Source organism: Salvelinus fontinalis, chromosome 6, assembly GCF_029448725.1.
Source record: "Salvelinus fontinalis isolate EN_2023a chromosome 6, ASM2944872v1, whole genome shotgun sequence".
In the NCBI taxonomy this organism is placed as follows: Eukaryota; Metazoa; Chordata; class Actinopteri; order Salmoniformes; family Salmonidae; genus Salvelinus; species Salvelinus fontinalis.
This window is the reverse complement of record NC_074670.1, coordinates 37,928,517-37,953,231: the sequence shown is the minus strand read 5'-3', so window position 1 is coordinate 37,953,231 and position 24,715 is coordinate 37,928,517. Positions and strand designations below refer to the sequence as shown.

The 24,715-nt window shown below is 43.4% G+C and overlaps 2 protein-coding genes across 2 annotated transcripts in view; one reads left to right on the top strand and one right to left on the bottom strand.

The window, feature by feature from the left end:
• Positions 1 to 20,913, bottom strand: part of LOC129857790 (NADP-dependent malic enzyme-like) — a 117,907-nt gene extending 96,994 nt beyond the window's left edge. The window contains exon 1 of the mRNA XM_055926363.1: positions 20,715 to 20,913. Within this exon, the coding sequence (XP_055782338.1) occupies positions 20,715 to 20,843 (129 nt within the window). The 5' untranslated portion in view covers positions 20,844 to 20,913. The remainder of the gene's footprint in view (positions 1 to 20,714) is intronic.
• Positions 20,162 to 24,715, top strand: part of LOC129857791 (inactive serine protease 35-like) — a 48,198-nt gene continuing 43,644 nt past the window's right edge. The window contains exons 1-2 of the mRNA XM_055926364.1: positions 20,162 to 20,357; positions 20,899 to 20,994. Of these exons, the coding sequence (XP_055782339.1) occupies positions 20,990 to 20,994 (5 nt within the window). The 5' untranslated portion in view covers positions 20,162 to 20,357; positions 20,899 to 20,989. The remainder of the gene's footprint in view (positions 20,358 to 20,898; positions 20,995 to 24,715) is intronic.

Sequence of the window (24,715 nt, the reverse complement as noted above, 5' to 3'; positions counted from 1 at the left end):
TTTGCTTGACATCATGGGAAAATCTAAATAAATCAGCCAAGACCTCAGAAAAAGAATTGTAGACCTCTACAAGTCTGGTTCATCCTTGGGAACAATTTCCAAACGCCTGAAGGTACCATGTTCATCTGTACAAACAATAGTGCGTAAGTATAAACACCATGGGACCACGCAGCCGTCATACCGCTCACTCCCAGAACAACAGCAAATGACCTTGTGAAGATGCTGGAGGAAACAGGTACAAAAGTATCTATATCCACAGTAAAACAAGTCCTATATCAACATAACCTGAAAAGCCGCTCAGCAAGGAAGAAGCCACTGCTCCAAAACCGCCAGAAAAAAGCCAGACTACGGTTTTCAACTGCACATGGGGACAAAGATTGTTCTTTATGGATAAATGTCCTCTGGTCTGATGAAACAAAAATAGAACTGTTTGGCCATAATGACCATCGTTATGTTTAGAGTAAAAAGTGGGATGCTTGCAAGCCGAAGAACACCATCCCAACCATGAAGCACGGGGGTGGCAGCATCATATTGTGGGGGTGCTTCGCTGAAGAAGGGACTGGTGCACTTCACAAAATAGATGCATCATGAGGACAGAAAATGATGTGGATATATTGAAGCAACATCTCAAGACAGGAAGTTAAAGCTTGGTCGCAAATGGGTCTTCCAAATGGACAATGACCCCAAGCAAACTTCCAAAGTTGTGACAAAATGCCTTAAGGACAACAAAGTCAAGGTATTGGAGTGGCAATCACAAAGCCCTGACCTCAACCCCATAGAAAATGCGTGGGCAGAACTGAAAAAGCGTGTGTGAGCAAGGAGGCCTACAAACCTGACTCAGTTACAAAATTCACCCAACTTATTGTGGGAAGCTTGTGGAAGACTACCCGAAACGTTTGACCCAAGTTAAACAATTTAAAGGCAATGCTACCAAATACGAACTGAGTGTTAGTAAACTTCTGACCCACTGGGAATGTGATGAAATAAATAAATAATTCTCTACCATTCTGACATTTCACATTATTTTAAGAAAGTGGTGATCCTAACTGACCTAAGACAGGGAATTTTTACTAGGATTAAATGTCAGGAATTGTGAAAAACTGAGTTTAAATGTATTTGGCTAAGGTGTATGTAAGGGTATATATTTTCTCAAGCATTTAAGAAATGTATTATTACAGTTTAGGCAAAATTTTGATCTAGGCTACTAGATGGCAGCAGTGTATGTTTAAAGTTTTAGACTGATCCAATAATCCATTGCATTTCTTTTCAAAATGTTGTATCAAGTCTGCCCAAATGTGCCTAATTGGTTTATTGATAAATGTTCAAGTTCATAACTGTGATTTCACTATAATAGCTACTGTAAATTGGACAGTGCAGTTAGATTAACAAGACTAAGCTTTCTGCCCATATCAGATATGTCTATGTCCTGAGAACTGTTCTTGTTACTTACAACCTCATGCTAATCACATTAGCTCAACCGTCAACACACCGATCCGTAGAGGTTATTAATGGAACTCTAGTCACTTTAATAATAATGTTTACATACTGCTTTACTCATCTCATATGTATATACTGTATAATTTCTACTGTATTTTAGTCACTGCCACGCCGATATTGCTCAATCTAATATTTATATATTTCTTAATTCCGTTCTTTTACTTTTAGATTAGTGTGTATTGTTGTGAACTGTTAGATACTACTGCACTGTTGGAGCTAGGAAATCAAGCATTTCGCTACACCCGCAATAACTAAATATGTGTATGTGACCAAAACAATTTGATTTGATTTACAGGCATTGATTCCCCTATATGCATTTAGCAGCAGTGCACCGCCACTGCTAAATCGTGGCCCCTACTGATTTTTTTCAGATCTTTAAAATGGTCAAATGTTCTCTCTGCTCCATGGCAAAATTGTCTCTGCAGCCTAGAAGAGGGCCTTGGCACTGGCCACCACCCTCCCGCTAACTTGCCACTGCAAGGGGAAACACTAACATGTTACATATCAGGACGTAACAGATCATGGTTTGGTACAGACATCCAAAATCATCACTGGACCTTTTGTTCCAAAGGTCTTTAGGCCATTCTACACCACATAAATTCTGTGCACAATCGAGGTAATGCTATTGGAATTTGCACATGAGGGGGACAGGTACTTTGGGCACAGTTAAATGTGATTGGGAGTTCAGTAACCAAAGATGGTTGAGAACCACTGTTTTAGAGGATAGTATCACCTTTCCAGCAGCCTCTTCTCCTTGCTTTTATGGTCACTCAGTACAAAGACTTGGATGAATCAAATGACTGGTTAGATTTAGGAACAAGACACGCATGAGAAATGGAAGCATGTGTCGCATGTTTAAAATAGCTAAATCAGGAGATTCCTCAAAGCGAGGCCAGGAAACCACATCTGATTACTAAGAGAGACTTTAGGCAGACAGACACTCTGCCAGCACATGTTCACAGCAAACAAACTATATCCGTCTGTGTGTCAGTCATTCAGTCATTATGGTTCTAATAAAACAAATCCAAATGGTGCCAAATACTTGTAAATTAGGCTATAACACCTACATAACATATTAACAATGTTTCAAACATATGCTCTCAACCTAGGACTAGGCTATGATTAACGTTGATGACAGAATGATCACATTTTGTATGGAGAGCCACACCTCCACATACAAAACAGGAGCCTGAACAGCTTCTACCCCCAAGCCATAAGTCTGCTAAATAGTTAGTTAAATAGCTACCCGGATAATCTGCATTGACCCTTTTTGCACTCACCTTTTTGACTCATCACATATGCTGCTGCTACTGTTTATTATCTATCCTGTTGCCTAGTCACTTTATCCCTATCTATATGTACATATCTACCTCAATTACCACGTACCCCTGCTCATCGACTCGGTACTGGTACCCCGTGTATATAGCAAAGTTATCATTACTTATTGTGTATTTATTATTACTTTTCTATTATTTATCTTTCTCTCTGCATTGTTGGGAAGGTCCCGTAAGTATTTCATTGTTAGTCTACACCCGTTCTTTTGGGGAGCATGTGACAATTAACATTTGAATTGAAAAGGGTTAGTAAACATTAATTAATGCAGGTTTTAATTAATGCAGGTTCTAATTATAACAGAGGACAACATTGACTGTAGTGCCACCTTCATCGTAAGTCGATCCTATAGTTTAAAATGCAGGAAGAAAGGAGTAGTCCTAACACTCAATAGTTTCTCTGAAAGACATGCAGCCAAGGTCTTACAGCAGTGCAATGCACATCCCACCCACTTAACCCACTAATGTACAGACACTATTGATGTAAGCTCCTCCTCCTCCACTCATAACTCTACACACCTTAAATAATCATGGCATTGACCTTCGCCATCTGACACTATGTTGAAAACACAAGTGGCTGCTATGGCTTCCAGTTACCAACACCCCTGGCTGCCCTCACTTTCCCACAAAAAAGTCACTCCTCCGTTCTGACACTTCCCTCCTTTTCAATTTGTCAGCCCAAACTAGAAAGTGTTGTGGTCATACACATCCTTAAAGATGTCGGTGCTGGGCTAATAAAATAATACTTGTAAAGAACAGGAAGGCCAGCACACTGTTCATGCCCCTCTCTCCCTCCCTCTATAAGCGGCTTTATTAGCATGGGAAACATGTTTACATTTCCAAAGCAAGTGAAATAGATCAGAAACAAAAAATGAACAGTAAACATTACACTCACAGAAGTTCCAAAAGAATAAAGACATTTCAAATGTCATATGTCTATATATACTTACTTACTTTATTGTCCCCATGGGGAAATTTTGTTGCAGCGTCATGTACACATTTAAAGTGGCGTTAAATACGAAACAAGATTGACAATACAACTTTCAATAACAGTCACGCACCAATAAAAATAAAATAATAATAAGAAATAAGAAATAAAACATTTAAAACATTAAATGTTAAAAACATTTAAATACAAAAAAAAATAAAAAAAATAAAAAGAAGAAAAGACTAACCTGCTGGCCTTACGGGGTCAATGGGAACATTTGCCCGAGCTATTTAAGAGGGATATCACACCTGGCACAAATATACAGTGTTGTACTGATATGCAAATAGCTAAAGTACAAAAGGGAAAATAAATATACAGAAATATAGGTTGCATTTACAATGCCAAGGCAGCAGCTACTTTTTCTATGGTCCAAACACACCAAAGCACCCACATTACATATAAAAGATAACAGTGAACTTTGTGTACTGAATGAGCTAAAGATAAAACAGTACATCATAAAACATCCCTACACCACCACATATCCACAACACAAAATGTTCAATACCACCATACAACAATATCAAAATGTGTGCCTATGCATGTCTGCCTGCACCTTTGTGTGTCTCTCCTCACAGTCCCGGTTGTTCCATAAAGGTGCATTTTTACCTGCTTTTTAAATCTCATTCTACTGCTTGCATCAGTTACCTGATGTGGAATAGAGTTCCATGTATTCATGGCTCTATGTAGTACTGTTCGCCTCCCAAAGTCTGTTCCGGACTTGGGGACTGAAGAGACCTCTGGTGGCATGTCTTGTGGGGTATGCATGGGTGTCCGAGCTGTGTGCTAGTATTTTAAAACAGATAGCTTAGTACATTCAGCTTGTCAGCACCTCTTACAAAAACAAGTAATGATGAAGTCAATCTCTCTTCCACTTTGAGCCATGAGAGATTGACATGCATGTCATTAAGCCCTCGCCGTACTTTTAAGGGCCAGCTGTGCTGCCCTGTTCTGAGCCAACTGCAGTTTTTCCAAGTCCCTCTTTGTGGCACCAGACCACACTACTGAACAGTAGTCTAGGTGCGACAAAACCAGGGCCTGTAGGACCTGCCTTGTTGATAGTGTTGTTAAGAAAGCAGAGCAGCGTTTTATTATGGACAGGCTTCTCCCCATCTTAGCTACTGTTGTATCAATATGTTTTGACCATGACAGTTTACAATCCAGGGTTACTCCAAGAAGTTTAGTCACCTCAACTTGCTCAATTTCCACATTATTCATTGAGGTTGAGGGTTTAGTGAATGATTTGTCCCAAATACAATGCTTTGGCAATATTTAGGACTAACTTACTCCTGGCTACCCATTCCGAAACTACCTGCAGCTCTTTGTTAAGTGTTGCAGTCATTTCAGTCGATGTATGGACATGGATAGTGTTGAGTCATCCACATACATAGACACACTGGCCTAACTCAAAGCCAGTGGCATATCGTTAGTAAAGATAGAAAAAAGCAAAGGGCCTAAACAGCTACCCTTTGGAATTCCTGATTCTACCTGGATTATGTTTGAGAGGCTTCCATTAATGAACACCCTCTGTTATGTTAGACAAGTAACTCTTCATCCACATTATAGCAGAGGGTGTAAAGCCATAACACATACGTTGTTCCAGCAGGAGACTCTGATCGATAATGTCAAAAGCTGCACTGAAGTCTAACAAGACAGCCCCCACAATCATTTTATCATCAATTTCTCTCAGCCAATCAGTCATTTGTGTAAGTGCTGTGCTTGTTGCGTGTCCATCCCTATAAGTGTGCTGAAAGTCTTCTGTCAATGTATTTACTGTGAAATAGCATTGTATCTGGTCAAACACCATTTTTTCCAGAAGTTTACTAAGGGTTGGTAACAGGCTGATTGGTCGTCTATTTGTGCCAGTAAAGGGCCTTTACTATTCTTGGGTAGCGGAATGACTTTAGCTTCCCTCCAAGCCTGAAGACACACTTTCTAGTAGGCTTAAATTGAAGATGTGGCAATATCATCCGTTATTATCCTCAGTAATTTTCCATCCAGATTGTCAGACCCCAGTGGCTTGTCATTGTTGATAGACAATAATTCTTTCACCTCTTCCACACTGACTTTACGGAATTCAAAAGTACAATTCTTGTCTTTCATAATTTGGTCAGATATACTTGGATGTGTAGTGTAAGTGTTTGTTGCTGGCATGTCATACCTATGTTTGCTCATCTTGCCAATTAAAAAAATAAATAGTTTTTATAGCAAATAGCAATATCAGTGTGTTGTGGTGAATGAGCCATCTGATTCAATTAATTATGGAGCCCAGTTTACATTGGCGCGTTATATTCAGACATGCATTGTCTCAAACAAACATCCGGTGAAACTGCAGAGAGCCACATCAAATAACAGAAATACTCATCATAAACATTGATAAACGATACAAGTGTTAAACATACGAATAAAGATAAACTCCTCCTTAATGCAACCGCTGTGTCAGATTTCAAAAAGGCTTTACGGCGAAAGCACACTGCGATTAAGTTAGGTCAACGCCTAGCTACAGAAACCCATACAGCCATTTTCCAGCCAAGGAGAGGGCTCACAAAAGTCAGAAATAGCATTAAAATTAATCACTTACCTTTGATGATCTTCATCTGGTGGCACACTCAGGTCTCCATGTTAGACAATAAATGTTTGTTTTGTTCGCTAATGTACCTCTTTATGACCAAAAAACTCATTTTTGTTTGCACGTTTTGTCCAGTAATCCGAATGCACAAGGCTCGTGCACTAAGTCCTGATGAAAAGTTTTTAAAAAGTACAATAAAAGTTAGTAGAAACATGCCAAACGATGTTTAAAATCAATCCTCCGGTTGTTTTTGTCATAAATAATGAATAATATTTAAACCGGACAAAAGCTTCGTCAATAGGAAAGGAGAAACAAGAAAGGCGCGTTCCCGATCAGGCTGGCTGATGTCTGGAAATTTCCACTGGAAAAATTGAAAAACAGCCTTTCAAAAATAATAGTACTTCCTGGTTGGATTTTCCTCGGGTTTTCACCTGCCATATCAGTTCTGTTATACTCACAGCCATTATTTTAACAGTTTTGGAAACTTTTGTGTTTTCTATCTATCTAACTCTACTAATTATATGCATATCCTAGCTTCTGGGCCTGAGTAGCAGGCAGTTTAATTTGGGCACGCTTTTCATCCAAAATTCTGAATGCTGCCCCCAACCCTAGTGAAGATAACTAATTCAAGTATTTTTGCCAGATCCTAATTGGTATGTCAAATTTTATGGTCCTTTTGATAGCATAGAAGGCCCTTCTTGCCTTCTCTCAGATCGTTCGCAGCTTTGTGGAAGTTACCTGTGGCGCTGACGTTTAGTCCAAGTATGTATAGTTTTTTGTGTGCTCTAGGGCAACGGTGTCTAGATGGAATTTGTATTCGTGGTCCTGGCAACTGGACCTTTTTTGGAACACCATTATTGTTGCCTTACTGAGATTTACTGTCAGAACTCAGATCTGACAGACTGTGCAAAAGATCTAGGTGCTGTTGCAGGCCCTCCTTGTTTGGGCACAGAAGCACCAGATCATCAGCAAACAGTAGACATTTGACTTCAGATTCTAGTAAGGTTATCCCATCCACATCGAAGGGACAGTAGTGGAGAAGATAGAACATTTTAATAACTCAGGCGTAAACATCATTGACAAACTGAAATGGTCCACCCACACAGGCAGCGTGGTGAGAAGGCGCAACAACCTCAGGACAACTTCAACCTCAGGAGGCTGAAGAAATGTGGCTTGTCACCAAAAACACAAACTTTTACAGATGCACAATCGAGAGCATCCTGTCGGGCTGTATCACCGCCTGGTACGGCAACTGCTCCCCCTACAACCGTAAGCCTCTCCAGAGGGTATTGAGTTCTGCACAACGCATCACCGGGGGCAAACTACCTGCCCTCCAGGACACTTACACCACCCAATGTCACAGGAAGGCCAAAAAGATCATCAAGGACAACAACCACCTGAGCCACTGCCTGTTCACCCTGCTATCATCCAGAAGGCGAGGTCAGTACAGGTGCATCAAAGCTGGGACCGAGAGACTGAAAAACAGCTTCTATCTCAAGGCCATCAGACTGTTAAACAACCTTCACTAACATTGAGTGGCTGCTACCAACATACTGACTCAAATTTCTAGCCACTTTAACTTCTTCTGGCTGCAAGCCCGACGTCGGTACACTTATGACAACAGCCAGCTCAAGTGCAGGGCGCGAAATTCAAAATATATATTTTGGCCTGCTGGAGGTCATTTTGCAGGGCGCTGGCAGTGCACCTCCTTGCACAAAGGTGGAGGTAGCGGTCCTGCTGCTGGGTTGTTGCCCTCCTACGGCCTCCTCCACATCTCCTGATGTACTGGCCTGTCTCCTGGTAGCGCCTGCATGCTCTGGACACTACGCTGACAGACACAGCAAACCTTTTTGCCACAGTTCGCATTGATGTGCCATCCTGGATGAGCTGCACTACCTGAGCCACTTGTGTGGGTTGTAGACTCCGTCTCATGCTAACACTAGAGTGAGAGCACCGCCAGCATTCAAAAGTGACCAAAACATCAGCCAGGAAGCATAGGAACTGAGAAGTGGTCTGTGGTCACCACCTGCAGAATCACTCCTGTTTTGGGGGGTGTCTTGCTAATTGCCTATAATTTCCACCTTTTGTCTATTCCATTTGCACAACAGCATGTGCAATTTATTGTCAATCAGTGTTGCTTCCTAAGTGGACAGTTTGATTTCACAGAAGTGTGATTGACTTGGAGTTACATTGTGTTGTTTAAGTGTTCCCTTTATTTTTTTGAGCAGTATATATATATATACACACCAGAAGTGAATTTACCGTTAATCCCAGTAATTTCTCAGTCTGTTACTTCAATCTATTAGTTCATTATAAAAAGTCAAACTTTTTTCCATTTTTCAGGACCCTGTCTTTCAAAGATATTTGGATTTTTACGAATTATCTTCACAGATCTTCATTGTAAAGGTTTTAAACACTGTTTCCCATGCTTGTTCAATGAACCATAAACAATTAATGAACATGCACCTGTGGAACGGTCGTTAAGACACTAACAGTTTACAGATGGTAGGCAATTAAGGTCACAGTTATGAAAACTTAGGACACTAAAGAGGCCTTTCTACTGACTCTGAAAAATACCAAAAGAAAGATTCCCAGGGTCCTTGCTCATCTGCGTGAACGTGCCTTAGGCATGCTTTAAGGAGGCATGAGGACTGCAGATGTGGCCAGGGAAATACATTGCAATGTCCGTACTGTGACACGCATAAGACAGCGCTACAAGGAGACAGGACGGACAGCTGATCGTCCTCGCAGTGGCAGACCACGTGTATCCATACCTGCACAGGATCGGTACATCTGAACAGCATACCTGTGGGACAGGTACAAGATGGCAAAAACAACTGCACGAGTTACACCAGGAACACACAATCCCTCCATTAGTGCTCAGACTGTCTGCAATAGGCTGAGAGAGGCTGGCCTGAGGGCTTGTAGGCCTGTTGTAAGGCAGGTCCTCACCAGACATCACCGGCAACAACGTCGCCTATGGGCACAAACCCACCGTCGATGGACCAGACAGGACTGGCAAAAAGTGCTCTTCACTGATGAGTCATGGTTTTGTCTCACCAGGGGTGATGGTCAGATTTGCGTTTATCGTCGAAGGAATGAGTGTTACACCGAGGACTGTACTCTGGAGCGGGATCAATTTGGAGGTGGTGGGTCCGTCATGGTCTGGGCCGGTGTGTCACAGCATCATCGGACTAAGCTTGTTGTCATTGCAGGCAATCTCAATGCTGTGCGTTATAGGGAAGACATCCTCCTCCCTCATGTGGTACCCTTCCTGCAGGCTCATCCTAACATGACCCTCCAGCATGACAATGCCACCAGCCATACTGTTCATTCTGTGCGTGATTTCCTGTTAGACAGTAATGTTAGTGTTCTGCCATGGCCAGCGAAGAGCCCGGATCTCAATCCCATTGAGCACGTCTGGGACTTGTTGGATCGGAGGGTGAGGGCTAGGGCCATTCCACCCAGAAATGTCTGGGAACTTGCAGGTGCCTTGTTGGAAGAGTGGGGTAACATCTCACAGCAAGAACTGGCAAATCTGGTGCAGTCCATGAGGAGGAGATGTACTGCAGTAATTAATGCAGCTGGTGGCCACACCAGATACTGACTGTTACTTTTGATTTTGACCCCCCCTTTGTTCAGGGACACATTACTCAATTTCTGTTAGTCACATGACTGTGGAACTTGTTTAGTTTATATCGCAATTGTTGAATCTTGTCATGTTCATACAAATATTTACACATGTTAAGTTTGCTGAAAATGAACGCAGTTGACAGTGAGAGGACGTTTCTTTTTTTGCTGAGTTTAGAATAGTTTACCAATGTAAGTATGGATATGGAAATGGCCTTTTACTTTGTTGGACCAGTTTGGTAATTTCCAACTGGGTAATTGTATGGACCTGGTAGGGGCCAAGTGCATAAACACATACAGATTTGATTTCTCAAGGGGAGACTGTGTAGTCTTGCCCTCTACCTGTGTCTGTTCACATAGGACATGTTAAGCCTGATACAGTGGCTATTTCTGTAAGGCTGTTGCACGTGTATATTTTGTAAATCGACTCGTTTGATATATGGCACCTTCACTGTTGGATCAGCAAGACTTGTAAATAAATCTACATTTTGAGAACTTCAACCTGCCTTCCTTCCACTGATTACTGCCCTTATGACTGCTACAACATTTGTAAACACTTGCATACCAAGACATAATTGGGTCATTAGTTGGAATCACGGGCAGAAAACGTGTTAATATGCCAACTTTGTTTAGAGAGTGGTTGTCATCAGGACCTAAACCTTTGCAGCTAGTAATAATAACTTAGCAGGAGAGAGAATAAGGAAGAAGTAGGGTAAGTGGAGAGAGATAGCGTGGAGGCATTCCTACCCGAAGCAGAGAAAAGCAAAGGAAAGTATGTGGTGGTGTGATATAGTATAGTAGTCTATGAGAGGTGTGCTATTGGAAGTAGAGAGACAAGGACACCAGGGGGCCAGTAGATAGACCCACAAGGTCTTCTCGAAAGGCTATTTATGAAAGTTTCCCAATTTACATGTCACAACTGACTCATGTCTAAATTAAACAGGCATTGGCAAACTTGACTTAACACACAACTTTGCTCTCAGGAGTAAAGGCCAGCCTTAGTTTAGTTTCGATCACTAAGCTTTCAGTCTTCAACAGCACTATGCTGTAGACTTTAGCCTCCACATTATCCAGAACCTCAGTTGACAGTCTGAGTATTGCCATTGTGTTTAAGCCTGCTTGGACGTGGCGTCACCTTGGAAGACAGACGTTCTTGAGACTGGATGACAGAGTGACCGTGACCAGTGGTCAGCCCCACAGGACTCAAACATAACATGCAGAGTAAACAACCATCACAGACACGTCCATATGGCATACCACAGCCCAGCACTGTTCCAAAACCACCATTAGTAAGCACAACATTAACACCTATTTAGGTTATCTCCACTTCCAGTAAGTCATCCTCATCCTGAAAACTCCACCCATCTGTGCTCCCATTTTCTTTAGACTGAGAGGAGCTTCTAAAAGTCTTCCTTCAGAGCAAATATGTGAGCCCACGGTGCTCTGTAAATCAGTGAGGTGTCAACTTGTGAATTTATGGACACTCTTGCTGGTTAAACAGCCTTGAAAACGGAGGTGGGCCGGGGTGTGGGATGTAAGACTTAAAATGCAGCCTTCTGCCGTGGTCTTCTCATGCTCTATGTACGGGGTTTGCCGGGCAAGAGTCCAAGTCTCTAAACAAATCAGCAACTCTGTGAAGCCTTGGGCTAAACAGTCGCATACCTCAGGCCAGTCCTTACTCAGCACTCATTAGTCTAGTACAAAAAACTGTCTGGGCTGATTAGCACATGAAGGCATTAAATTCCCTCTGTCACTCTCACAGCTGTCCTGTAGGCGTCAGTCACAACATGTTGTTCCCTTGTGACAGCTAAACCGTGCCCACACCTAGAATGCAGCTAAATCCATTTTAAAGAAGCTGTACATCAAGGGTCATGAGGTCATTTCTGAGCAATATGTCCATCCATTTTAGTGGACACCTTTTGGCTCAGGAGCACCCCCAGAGGCAACATTTCTGTATAGCCACAAAGTAAAAAGTAAGCTACAGAAATGTTTTAAGTTAGGCTACATATGAGGGAGAAACTTACAAATCTAATAGCTAAAGTCTGTTAGCTACTGAATTGCTCTTCTCAGTCTAAATTCCTAATCAATTTGGCTTCTGTTCGGTTCCCTGAAATAAGTAAATCATTGTTGACCTGCTATCGCAGAACAACAACAACACTGAACTCACTAGAGTGATTCCAGTTCTACAATTGTCAGAACTGAAACGCTTTGGCCGTGTTTTTAGGTGGGCTGATTTATTTACAGTTGTACAATCATCAGAATTGCAATGCTTTGGCCATGTCTTATGACAGCCATCTCTAAGCCTACTCCATGCTGGAGTATAGCCTTGGGATAGCCAGTGTGAATGGGATTCCAGTTAGAATAGGATGCATGACATAGGTTTACCATCAATGGACATTGTGTGTTGTTAACATGAAACCTATGAAAGGGAGACACAAATGGTTGTTCCTACTGCCTTTTATGATATATTCCATCCACAAGGCCCACCTACATCACAACCGGTGCTCTGAATGAATCTTTCCAAAAAACACAAAAGCGAAAAAGAATGGAGCATTGGAACTTGTTTCGAGCCATGCAAACACCTTCACCATTACAACGAGCACATGTTGTAACTCTGCAACCCCATAACATAACTCCATTGCCAGTGTCATAACTTTCCTTGTGACACCAGTGATGTTGTGCTTGGACCCGAGCTTGTACTGCTGCTTGTGCAGGCCAGATTGTGTTTCTCCACTGTTTCCCAGAAATTGGATATGGAGGCCCATTGACCAGGTTGACTTTCAGTCGTTGACATTTGGTCATATTCAAAGTCCTTTGGGAATCGTGTCAAATCTGATAAGCCGAAACCAGACCCTCAACCTGTTTATCAGACAATTTCCTCACACAACCTCCTTTATGATACAATAGGCAATCGGTCATTCCAAATTCCAAATCCACTGACTAGTCTCACTGGGATAGGCCTAGTCCTCATCTCAATAGCATTAGGTCTGTTCTTTTGGTTATTCCCTTGGTTCTCCATCTCTAGATCCATATTTATGTCAGGACTTTGTAAGACTTTCCCTTTCAAACAACAAACAAAAGCTGTATTGAGGAAACAAGGGAGTGACAAGAGCAACAGATGGGTGGGGAGGGGAGGACTGAGCCATGCTTCATAGGCAGGCGATGAGTCCATCACTGTCTCCCTCTATGCGTCTGGGACCAGTCTAATGGCTTCTCCATTGTCCAGATCTGAAAAAGACTGTCTTAGAGAAAACACAGTCTCAACGAACCAGCAGGTTAGGGCATTTAGATTTGTCTGTCCCAGAGAAACAAAACAGGCCAGAACAAACAGGCAGATTGAGATCTTGTGTGTGTGTGTGTGTGTGTGTGTGACAGTGTAAAAATCAGGCTGCTTGGCAGGTTCCACCGAGGTTGAGTTATTGAGGGGGCACTTTCCCCGTCTGGCAGATCCACTCCAGGCCATCAGTGGAATGTCTGGCGGCCGGCGATGCGTGCAGTCGCACTGCCACACCTGGAAACACCTGGGATACCTGTGACATCTTACACACACAGTCCTGGGAGTTCTAGAGTTCTAGTTCCTAGTGAGGGAGATTGACAGGATCATCTGACCTGTGATGGAGCAAGAACAGAGCACTCTTTGTCCCATAGCCACTCATCGGTTTAACAGTGTCATTAAATCTTATTGCCAGCTAACACCCGCCTGCATCTCACGTTGGCCCTGAAAAAAACGAGTTTCTGTACTACTCATAATAGAATGGCCTATGTCATAGAGTTGTGACAATAACAAGTTTCCCAACAGTCCAAAATATTTGGAGAGACATGCTCATTCTGTAGGTGAACAAGTCAGGGCTAGGCCCCACACTCTCGCAAGCATCCAATGACACCTTTTCCAAATTAGGCAAGCATTGGGTTATACCTTGGTCCAAGTATTACAGCCCAGACTGAAGAACATTAGGATTCACACAAAACCAGTCCCTCTCAATCACTGGCTGCTCTTCCAACCAACCAACCAACCAACCAACCAACCAACCAACCAACCAACCAACCAACCATAAAGAGTGCTGGCTAATGATTACTTCTATTTGTTAAAGACAGAGGATTATGATAACCCAGCTCCATTCCCAGGGTCAGCCAGTTGGCATTCAAGCACATCCTCATTGTCCAATCAGATACAGTGTTGTTCCACAGAATATTCACTAAACCAAGAACACAGATTAATGGATGTCTGTTGTCGGATGGGCCATCTGCGATGTCAATGTGGACAAAGAGTTACTTGTCTAACAGAACACATAGGGTGTTCTTTAATGGAAGCCTCTCAAACATAATCCAGGTAGAATGAATTCCCCAGGGTAGCTGTTTAGGCCCCTTGCTTTTGATTTTTTTTACTAATGACATGCCACTGACTTTGAGTAAAGCCAGAGTGTCTATGTTTACGGATGACTCAACACTATACACGTCAGCTACTACAGCGACTGAAATGACTTCAATACTTAACAAAGAGCTGCAGTTAGTTTCAGAGTGGGTGGCAAGGAATAAGTTAGCCCTAAATATTTCTAAAACTAAAAGCATTGTATTTGGTACAAAACATTAATTAAACCCTAAACCTCAACTAAATCTTGTAATAAATAAGGTGGAAATTGAGCAAGTTGAGATGACTAAACTGCTTGGAGTAGTCCTGGATTGTAAACTGTCATGGTCAAAACATATTGATATAATGGTAGCTAAGATGGGGAGAAGTATGTCCATAATAAAGCGCTGCTCTGCCTTTTTAACAACACTATCAACAAGGAAGGTACTACAGGCCCTAGTTGTCACACCTTCACTAAATCAAATTAAATGTAGTTTGTCACGTGCTGAATACAACAGGTGTAGTAGACCTTACAGTGAAATGCTTACTTACAAGCCCTTAACCAACAATGCATTAAGAAGTTAAAATAAAAGTGTTAAGTAAAAAAATTGAAAATAAAAATAACTAATAATTACACAGCAGCAGTAAAATAACAAGCGAGGCTATATACAGGGGGTACCGGTGCAGAGTCAATGTTGCGGGGGCAACGGTTAGTCGAGGTAATTGAGATTATATGTACATGTAGGCAGAGTAAAAGTGACTATGCATAGATTATAAACAGAGAGTAGCAGCAGCGTAAAAGACGGGTCTGGGTAGCCCTTTGATTAGCTGTTCAGGAGTCTTATGTCTTGGGGGTAGAAGCTGTTAAGAAGCCTTTTGGACCTAGACTTGACGCTCCGGTATCGCTTGCCGTGCGGTAGCAGAGAGAACAGTCTATGACTATGGTGGCTGGAGTCTTTCACAATTTTTAGGGACTTCCTCTGACACCGCATGGTATAGAGGTCCTGGATGGCAGCGATGTACTGGGCCGTACGCACTACCCTCTAGTGCCTTGCGGTTGGAAGCCGAGCAGTTGCCATACCAGGCAGTGATGCAACCAGTCAGGATGCTCTCGATGGTGCAGCTGTAGAACCTTTTTAGGATCTGAGGACCCATGCCAAATCTTTTCAGTCTCCTGAAGGGCAATAGGCTTTGTCATGCCCTCTTCACGACTGTCTTAGTGTGTTTGGCCCATGATAGTTTGTTGTTGATGTGGACACCAAGGAACTTGAAGCTCTCAACCTGTTCCACTACAGCCACATCGATGAGAATGGGGGCGTGCTCGGTCCGACTGTTCAGTCGTGTGGTCAGGTGCCACAAAAAATAACTTAGGAAAATTGCAATTGGCTCAGAACAGGGTAGCATGGCTGTCCCTTGGATGTACACAGAGAGCTAATATTAATAATATGCATGTTAATCTCTCCTGGCTCAAAGTCGAGGAGAGATTGACTTCATCACTACTTGTATTTAAGAGAGGTAATATCATGTTGAATGCACCGAGCTGTCTGTCTAAACTACTGGCACACAGCTCGGACACCCATGCATACCCCACAAGACATGCCACAAGAGGTCTCTTTACAGTCCCCAACTCCAGAACAGACTATGAGAGGCGCACAGTACTACATAGAGCCATGACTACATGGAACTCTATTCCACATCAAGTAACTGATGCAAGCAGTAAAAATAGATTAAAACAAAGAAAAAAAACACTATGAAACAGTGGGGACTGAAGCAACAAACATAGGCACAGACATGCATACACACACAATAACATATGCATTATTTACAAACATACACATGATTTAGTACTGTAGATATGTGGTAGTGGTGGAGTAGGGGCCTAAGGGCACACAGTGTGTTGTGAAATCTGTGACTGTATTGTAATGTTTTTAAAATTGTATCAACTGTCTTAATTTTGCAGGACCCCAGGAAGAGTATCTGCTGCATTAGCAGCAGCCAATGGGGATCCATAATAAATACAAATGTGGAGTCTGTGGTTACAAATGGGGCATCCAATTGCTGTTCTGGATCTTCACCAAAGTTTGATTTTGGGCTGAAATGTTACATAATACCAGCTATTTAAACCTCAATAAACTGCATATTACTGCTTAATCAAGAGATCTCCATTTTCTGGGGAGTTGGAAGTTGATGCCAGATTGAACTCTGCACCATTCCACACTATTTTGGTGAAATTGAATACCAATCCATGATGAACAGCTGAAAATCGTCTGTGCATCATAGGGGTCTTCTGAGGAGAGCCATCTTCCTTAACATCCAGGGATGTTAGAGGACTGTCCCAGTTCAAAGTCTTCATTGATGCCACCCTGACCCTCAAATGAATGCTAAAGGCAAATTGTCCATCCATACCGTGACCAAACTCAGCACAGGGTTAGCCTAGTTAGCGCACAAAGACCAACTGAATGGATCACCTGCGCTCCACTACCTCTGTGTTTGAGGTGAAACACAATCCCTGATAGGGCGCTCAGAGAGAGTGTTTCACTTCTTGTTGTTTTTCATGCCAGCGTTTCGTGGCAGCCCAGCAAGCATCAGAGGGCTGCAGTGTGGCCTGGGAGCCTGGGATTCACACAGGCTGCTCATTAATACCTGATCAACCCAGAGAGACAGAGGACGTCTGTGGAGTCCGGCCAGCTCTCTCTTCCTCCCCACAGAGACCCCTTTCTTTGCCTCGCTCCCCACTTTATTTCTTTATTGCGTGGTGTGCACACAGAAAACACACCTATAATATCCTGTTCCACCTTTTCAAAGGGGTGGAGTGAGTGTTGAGCGAGAAAGGAGGGGTACAAGGTGAATGGAGAGTGAGTGTAGGGGGATGAAAACAAAATTGACTCTTGCAGATGTGAGGACACACTGCTTTTAGTAACCTCCGTCCCTCAGCATCAATTAGTGTGTTGTCCTTCTCACTGGCTCCTGTCTGAGGCTGAAGTGGATCAGGTGAGGGAGGTAAACACATATCCCCAGGGTGTGCTGAACCTAGGAGTGGGCAACAATGTCCCACTACTGGGCCCACAAAAGGCTGCCTGTTGTTGAGAAGCAGAACATGCTTTAGCAGACATTTCCTACTTTCTCCTCTAATTTCCTCCTGCTGGTTCATGGACAAGGTTGACAGTGAATGGTTCACCCCGCTGCATAAAAAGCCTTTTTCTCCTCTGATCAGTCTTACCTGTGCACTTGTGTGTTTAAGTGTGTGTCAACGTCAGTTTCGACTTGACTTATGAGGGTATCAGGTAGATCATACCAAACCAAAGCTGGAGCATTCAAGAAGGCAATCTCAGTGTCTTTGCACTTAGTGCTTATACTTCATTGACAGCTGGCAGTCAAAAATAATTGTGGTTTATCCCTACTTATAGAAAAAGAAACGTTCTTTAAAAGAATAGTCTATCTCGGTTATTATCAATTAACAAAGAGAGAAACCCATTGTAGCCTTCTTTGACTTATGCAAATAGACCTGGCAATTTGTTACTCACACTGACTATTAAGCCTGTACTTTGGTCCTCACAGTCTTTTGGTGTATTAGGCCTAACTTAACGTTTTCCAGGTGAAGCACGTTCACTATAGAAGGAGAGTTAAATAAATAGGTCGCTGCACTCCGTCTCCAATGACTCCCAATTTAAAGCAGTTTGAAAGCAGTTTCTCTTAATCTCATTAAACCCCCAGTCTTCTCCAAATAAAGCAATAACACATGCTCTAGCTAGCTCATTACGACAGGAGACATAGAAGTAACATGAAAACCTCCGACACAGAGAGGGATGAGCATAGAAATAATGGATAGACCATCCAGGGTCTCTAGGTCTATAGCTCATAGCCTAGTTCATGTGACCGAATCCAATATGGCCACCCAAATAAAATATTGTTGTGCTGCATGCTTGAGAATTTGTGCAACTCAAATCAAATATCCTAGCCATTCCTTCTGGAATTTCAACATTCAATGCCATTCCAGCATCAAATTCACTGTGTTTCTCTGACCAATCAACTTGTCAAATTCACTGTCTAATTGCAATTTCAAATTCAAGCTTGCATTGACGGGCTAATAGCTCTCTTGTACAGACGGTCCATTCAAACCACTTGGGTGCAAACTGGGAAGTGCGGCAGGTAGCCTAGCTGGTAAGAGCATTGGGCCAGTAACTGAAAGGTTGCTGGCTCGAATCCCTGAGCCGACTAGATGAAAGATCTATCGATGTGCCCTTGAGCAAGGCACTTAACCCTAATTGCTCCTGTAAGTCGCTCTGGATAAGAGTGTCTGCTATCTAACTAAAAATGTTATTTAATGTAAACAATCAGTTTACTAGATGTAAACAAACAATTTAGACAGGGTTCAGAGCTGACATGACCAACTTGAGTTAAAACAGCAGAAGCAAGAACCTGGCTCAAGCTTTAGTCTATCAATGATTGGGGATTAGAATCAGATTCAAGGCAGATTCAGTGCTCCCAGTGACCAATATCACATAGGCTACCCTTGACAAAACCCCTTTCTTATTGGATTAACAATAAAGGTAGGTATGGAACTGTACAACACAAAGCAAAGCCTAATCATACTCCACCATGCAGCCAGCCACATTCACTGTGTAAAAAAAAGGATGTTTGAAACAGGATGTTTGAACTGCACTGACTGACTTATCAGCAGCTAGGTAGGGACAAGGACCCTGACAGCCCTTTCAACAGTTGTAAATGTCACTCTTTATCAGATAAGGGAGAGCTTTTACCCAAAGACCTCTGCTGCTGAATGGCGTCATGCTGTGCTTCAAGGCAATCAGAGAGACATTTTGAGACCTAAGGTGGGGAATATAGCAGGGGTCATTCCATTTTTTTCTTACCTAATTCCTAAAATATAATCTATTGATATTAAATAGCACTCTAATATTTAAATGCATTGTGTTAGCTTAAATACAAGATGAGTATCCTAATTAGCAGTTGAAAGGCAAGTACTCAACTAAAGCCAACAAGTGGCCTACAAGTCCCTGTTCTTCTCTTTTACACCATCAAAGGCAAAATACTGTATGACACAAGCCCCAGTCAGCCTGGTCTCAGACTAGAAGTAACATAGTAAATGTAAATTCGGGACACTCAATTTAGTATGATACTGTATGTTATGTTTAGTTACATAAGACAGATGATTACTTAAGGCAAAAATGAAAGTAGGGTGGTTGGTCAGCAATATAACACCAACGTCTAGCAACCCAAAGGTTGCGAGTTTGAATCCCATCACGGATAGCTTTAGCATTTTAGCTAATTAGAACTGTTCAACTGCATAGTACTTTTTAGCTACGTTGCAACTACTTAGCATGTTAGCTAACCCTTCCCCTAACCTTAACCCTTTAAGCTAACCCTTCCCCTAACCCTTTATCCTAACTCCTAAACTTAACCCTAGAATTTGTACGTTTTTCAAATTTGCAATTTATAATACAAATTCTAATTCATAACATATCATATGAAATGGGTGATGGACATCCACATATCATACGAAATGTAACATATCATAATAAATGGAGTGTCTCGGATTTACCAACAGAATAATTTGAAATGCTCTGAGAGCAGGTTGCCCCAATCGGTCCCAATTAATGGACAACGGCAATACAACAATAATGGAGAGTCCAATAGGCAATTCGTTTTTCTGGCTTTAGTACACTACAAATGTCTAATTAAACAGTTTTGTTTTTAGGGGAGGCGTGGCTCGTGCGACCAAGAAAAACACTAGAAAGCTCCCTTGGTTACCACAATCAAACTGACACAATGACTATGCTTTGCAGCCTAGCAAAGCTATCTCCTGACATTTTGGCTAATTTCGTTAACCGTTGTGCCAGCCTCTCTGTGTTATTTTGAAAACATATTCCTAAAGTGGCAGCCTATGACAAAAACTGGAAAAGTTTTTCGAAGTCTGACCAGCAAGTGGAGGGTGGACATGTGCTTCCATAGCTTCATTCCACTCATGCAACTGCGAAGGTTAGCAGCTGACCGACTTTAGTTCTTCCTCTCGCCAAATGAAAATATATTGTTAGCTCGTTAATCTTAAATGCACAAATCTCAATCATCCACAGTGGGCTGCCTGTCATTTAATATTTGAAAAGCTGAACTTGTGTAATGGGTATTACGCGGGGAGGATGGGCTTTCGCGTCATTTCTTGGAGCTAGGGGCTACTAGAAAAAACAACGCAAAGGCAAGAGTGGAACAACTTCATGTAAACCGCTTCGAGGGGCATTGTGCTCTAACTATAACCTATAGCTCAAACTCCTAAACATGTAGGCTAAAGCTAACACTTCGTTTAGAAAATAAAACACAAAAAGCACTTGTTTTGGTTACCTTGTTCAGGTAGGGGTTACGTGTAACGTCATATCCCCTCTTCTTCGTGTAAACAAAGATCTTACTTTGGTCTTCGGGTTTATGCATCTCACTCTCGACTGATTCCCGTTTGACTAAACCGTATGCCATGTTGCCTCCCTCTTTAAATAGCGTACAGTAACCCTGAACTCTGTTGTGAACACAGGTCAACAAGTGGATGCGCCGGTGAATGCTCTCCCAGTGACAACACAGAACGATGAGCACGAGCGCAACGATCAGTCTACCTACCGTGAGGAATGAAGTTAGTCTACATGCATTAACAACAATACTATTGTATTGCTAGGATAAGACTCCTACATACCTTAATGCAACTATTTACTTGTATTTAATACATTTCAAATGCATGTGGTAATATTTTTATGATGAATTCATTTTCTATTCCATCCTGAAAAGAGCTAGGGGGTATATTATTAATTTAATTTGAGTGAATATTGGCTTTTATCCCTTACAGTAGGAGCACTTATAAAAATGAGCCATGAAATCCTGAACAGCCATATAGGTTCATGGCCAACCTTGAGCACACACACCTGTGTCGTTGATAAAGAGTGAAGGCTAGGCTGTGTTTGAGAGAGTGTTGTTCAATAGAGGGTAAGAAACAGCCTATACATTACTCTTGCAGAATGTCCACATTTGACATTTTATCAAAGCCTATTGGATGACAACTTATTTTTTTACAAAGGACAGAATCATTTATAACTCACTTTTTCCAACATATAGGTATAGCAGATCCCCTTATTGTGAGAGAGTTTTAAAAATGTGCTTTTACAGGCCATGCAATTCAATATTCATATTTAAAACAAAAGCAATTTAGGTCAAAATAATTCATATTAACAAAGGAAATAGATATCATGACACAAGGCGAGACCCAGATGCAGATGGTTGGAGTCTTACAATGTTTATTAATCCAAAGGGGTAGGCAAGAGAATGGTCATGGACAGGCAAAAATGTCAAAACCAGATCAGAGTCCAGGAGGCACAGAGTGGCAGACAGGCTTGTGATCAAGGCAGGTGGGTACAAAATCCAGTAACAGGCAAGGGTCAAATCCAGGAGGACTAGAAAAAGGAGAATGCAAAAAGTAGGAGAACGGGAAAAACGCTGGTTGACTTGGAAACATACAAGACGAACTGGCACAGAGAGACAGGAAACACAGGGATAAATACACTGGGAAAACAAGTGACACCTGGAGGGGGTGGAAACAATAACGAGGACAGGTGAAACTGATCAGGGTGTGACAGTACCCTCCCCCATCTAGGGACGCCACCTGGTTGACGGCAGTGGAAGTCGGTGATGAGGGCTGGATCCAGGATGTCTCTAGCGGGAACCCAGCACCTCTCCACCGGGCCGTAATCCTCTCAGTCAACTAGGTACTGGAAACCCCTGCCCCGTGGTCGATCACCCAGTTTACCGTGTAGGCCGGATAGCCATCAATGACGGGGGGAGTGCTCCTGGTGACAGAAGACAAAGAACAGTGAGACATGGGCTTAATCTTAGACACATGATAGGTAGAGTGAATTCGGAGGGTACGGGGTAACGGACAGCAGTGGAACTCAGGAGATGGGAAAAGGACCAATGAAACGAGGGGACAGTTTGCGGGACTCTACCCAAAGGGGCAGGTCTGTGGGGACAGCCATACCCTCTGCCCAACACGGTAGCAGGGAGCTGGGGTCCGGCGACGGTCCACTTGTAAACGATACCTCGAGTTGTTCTTGAGAATAGCCGTCCCGGCGGACAAACATCTGGGCCGAGGGTACGCTTACCTCCTGCTCTTGTTCCGGGAAGAGCGGAAGCTGATTCCCCTTTCAAGTGCTCCATGGGGTGAGTCCTGTGGCAGAACTGGGAAGAGTGTTGTGGGCATACTCCACCCAAACCAGTTGACGGCTCCAGGTAGTGGGGTTGGTTGAGACCAGGCACCTTAAGGTGGTCTCCAGGGCTTGGTTGGCTCGGTCCGACTGACCGTTAGTTTGGGAATGGAATCCGGATGACAGACTGGCCGACAACCCAATAAGGGTGCAGAATGCCTTCCAGAACTGAGACGAGAACCCCGAGTGGAAACCATGTCTACTGGGAGTCCATGGATCCGGAAGACATGTTGCACTATAAGCTGGGCTGTCTCCTTGGCAGAAGGTAGTTTGGGGAGAGGGATGGAATGGGCGGGCTTGGAGAACCGGTCGACTACCATCAGAAAGACAGTCTTGCCATCAGACGGAGGGAGCCCAGTGGCTAGGTCCAGAGATATAGGAGACCAGGGACAATGAGGAACCGGTAGTGGCTGCAGGAGGCTAGAAGGGGCTTGCCGTGGAGTCTTGTTTTGAGCACACACAGTGCATGCGGTGACAAAGGCAGAGATGTCAGGGACCATTGTGGGCCACCAGAAACGTTGTCGAAGGAAGGCTAGTGTACAACGGGACACTGGATGACAGGTCAGCCTGGAGGAATGAGCCCATTCCAGGACACGGGACCGGACTGGTTTAGGGACAAACAGCCGGTTAGCCGGGCCTCCTTCAGGTCCAGGCTGGGAGCGTTGTGCCTCGCGGACCAGGTTCTCAATACCCCAATCCACAGTGGCAGCCAGGCATGAGGTAGGGAGAATGGTTTCAGAGGTCAAGGGTGTGGCAGAGGAACTGTATAGGCTGGAGAGGGAGTCAGGCTTCACATTCTTTGACCCTGGGCGGTAGGAGATGGTGAAGTTAAATCTGGTGAACAGGAGCGCCCACCGGCCCTGCCTGGAGATGAGGCGCTTGGCTTTAAGGAGATATTCCAGGTTATGGTCGGTCCAGACCAGGAATGGCTGTTCTGCTCCTTCCAGCCAGTGCCTCCACTCATCCAACGCCATCTTCACCACCAGGAGTTCTCAGTTTCCTACATCGTAGTTCCTTTCAGCAGGATTGAGACGATGGGACAGGGATGAAGCTTCTGGTCCTGGGCAGATTGATGGGAAAGGATGGCCCCCACTCCAAGATCCGAAGCATCCACTTCCACCACAAATTGACGTGAAGGGTCCGGATGGATGAGGATGGGTTCTGTTGTGAACCGATGCTTCAGGTCCACAAAGGCTTTGTTGACAGCTGGAAACCATTTGAACGGTACCTTGAGAGAGGTGAGTGCCGAGAGGGGGCCGCCAGGGTGCTGTAGTTCTGAATGAAACGGCGGTAGAAGTTTGCAGAACCAAGAAACCGTTGCAACTGCACCCTGGACGTTGGTTGAGGCCAATCTACCACTGCTTTCACCTTTCCAGGATCCATCTGAACATTGCCCTCAGCAATGACATATCCCAGAAATTTGATAGTAGAGCGGAGGAACTCACACTTCTCTCCAGGAGGCGCTGAAGGACCTGTCTGACATGAAGAACATGTTCTTGTGCAGATCGGGGGAAAAAAACAGGATGTCGTAAAGGTACACGAACCGGTTTAGCATGTCCCGAGGAAAATCAAGATTTTCATCAGCCCCGTAGTCAATGAGCACTCGGAGAGAATTAGATTGGTCTCCCCACTGCACAAGAGCAAAAAGGGGTGTGTGGGTGATGGGAATTAGGGAACTCCCAGTCTGGCTCACCATAGTACTGGTACCCACTAGAGACAAGGGTTTCCGAATAGGGCAGGTATCTATAAAATGTCCTGCCCCTCTACAGTACAGACAACAGATTTTATTCATCCTCCGTGATCGCTCCCAAACTGATAGCCTAGTTCTTCCCAACTGCATAGGCTCAGGAGTATCCAACTCACCAGTCATAGATTCACGAGAGAGCTTGGGTGGCTTCGACTCCTCTCAGAAGAGCTGCCTTCGGAATCTTCCGGATTCCATAGGAGGTGAACGCGCCATATCGAGTACATGAGTGTGCCCGAGACCAGACCTCTCACTCTTGCGTTCCCTTAGGCGTCCATCAATTTTATTGGTTAAGGCGATAAGGGAGTCGAGGGCCATCGGCAGTTCCCGAGCAGCTAGCTCATCCTTAACCTTCTCAG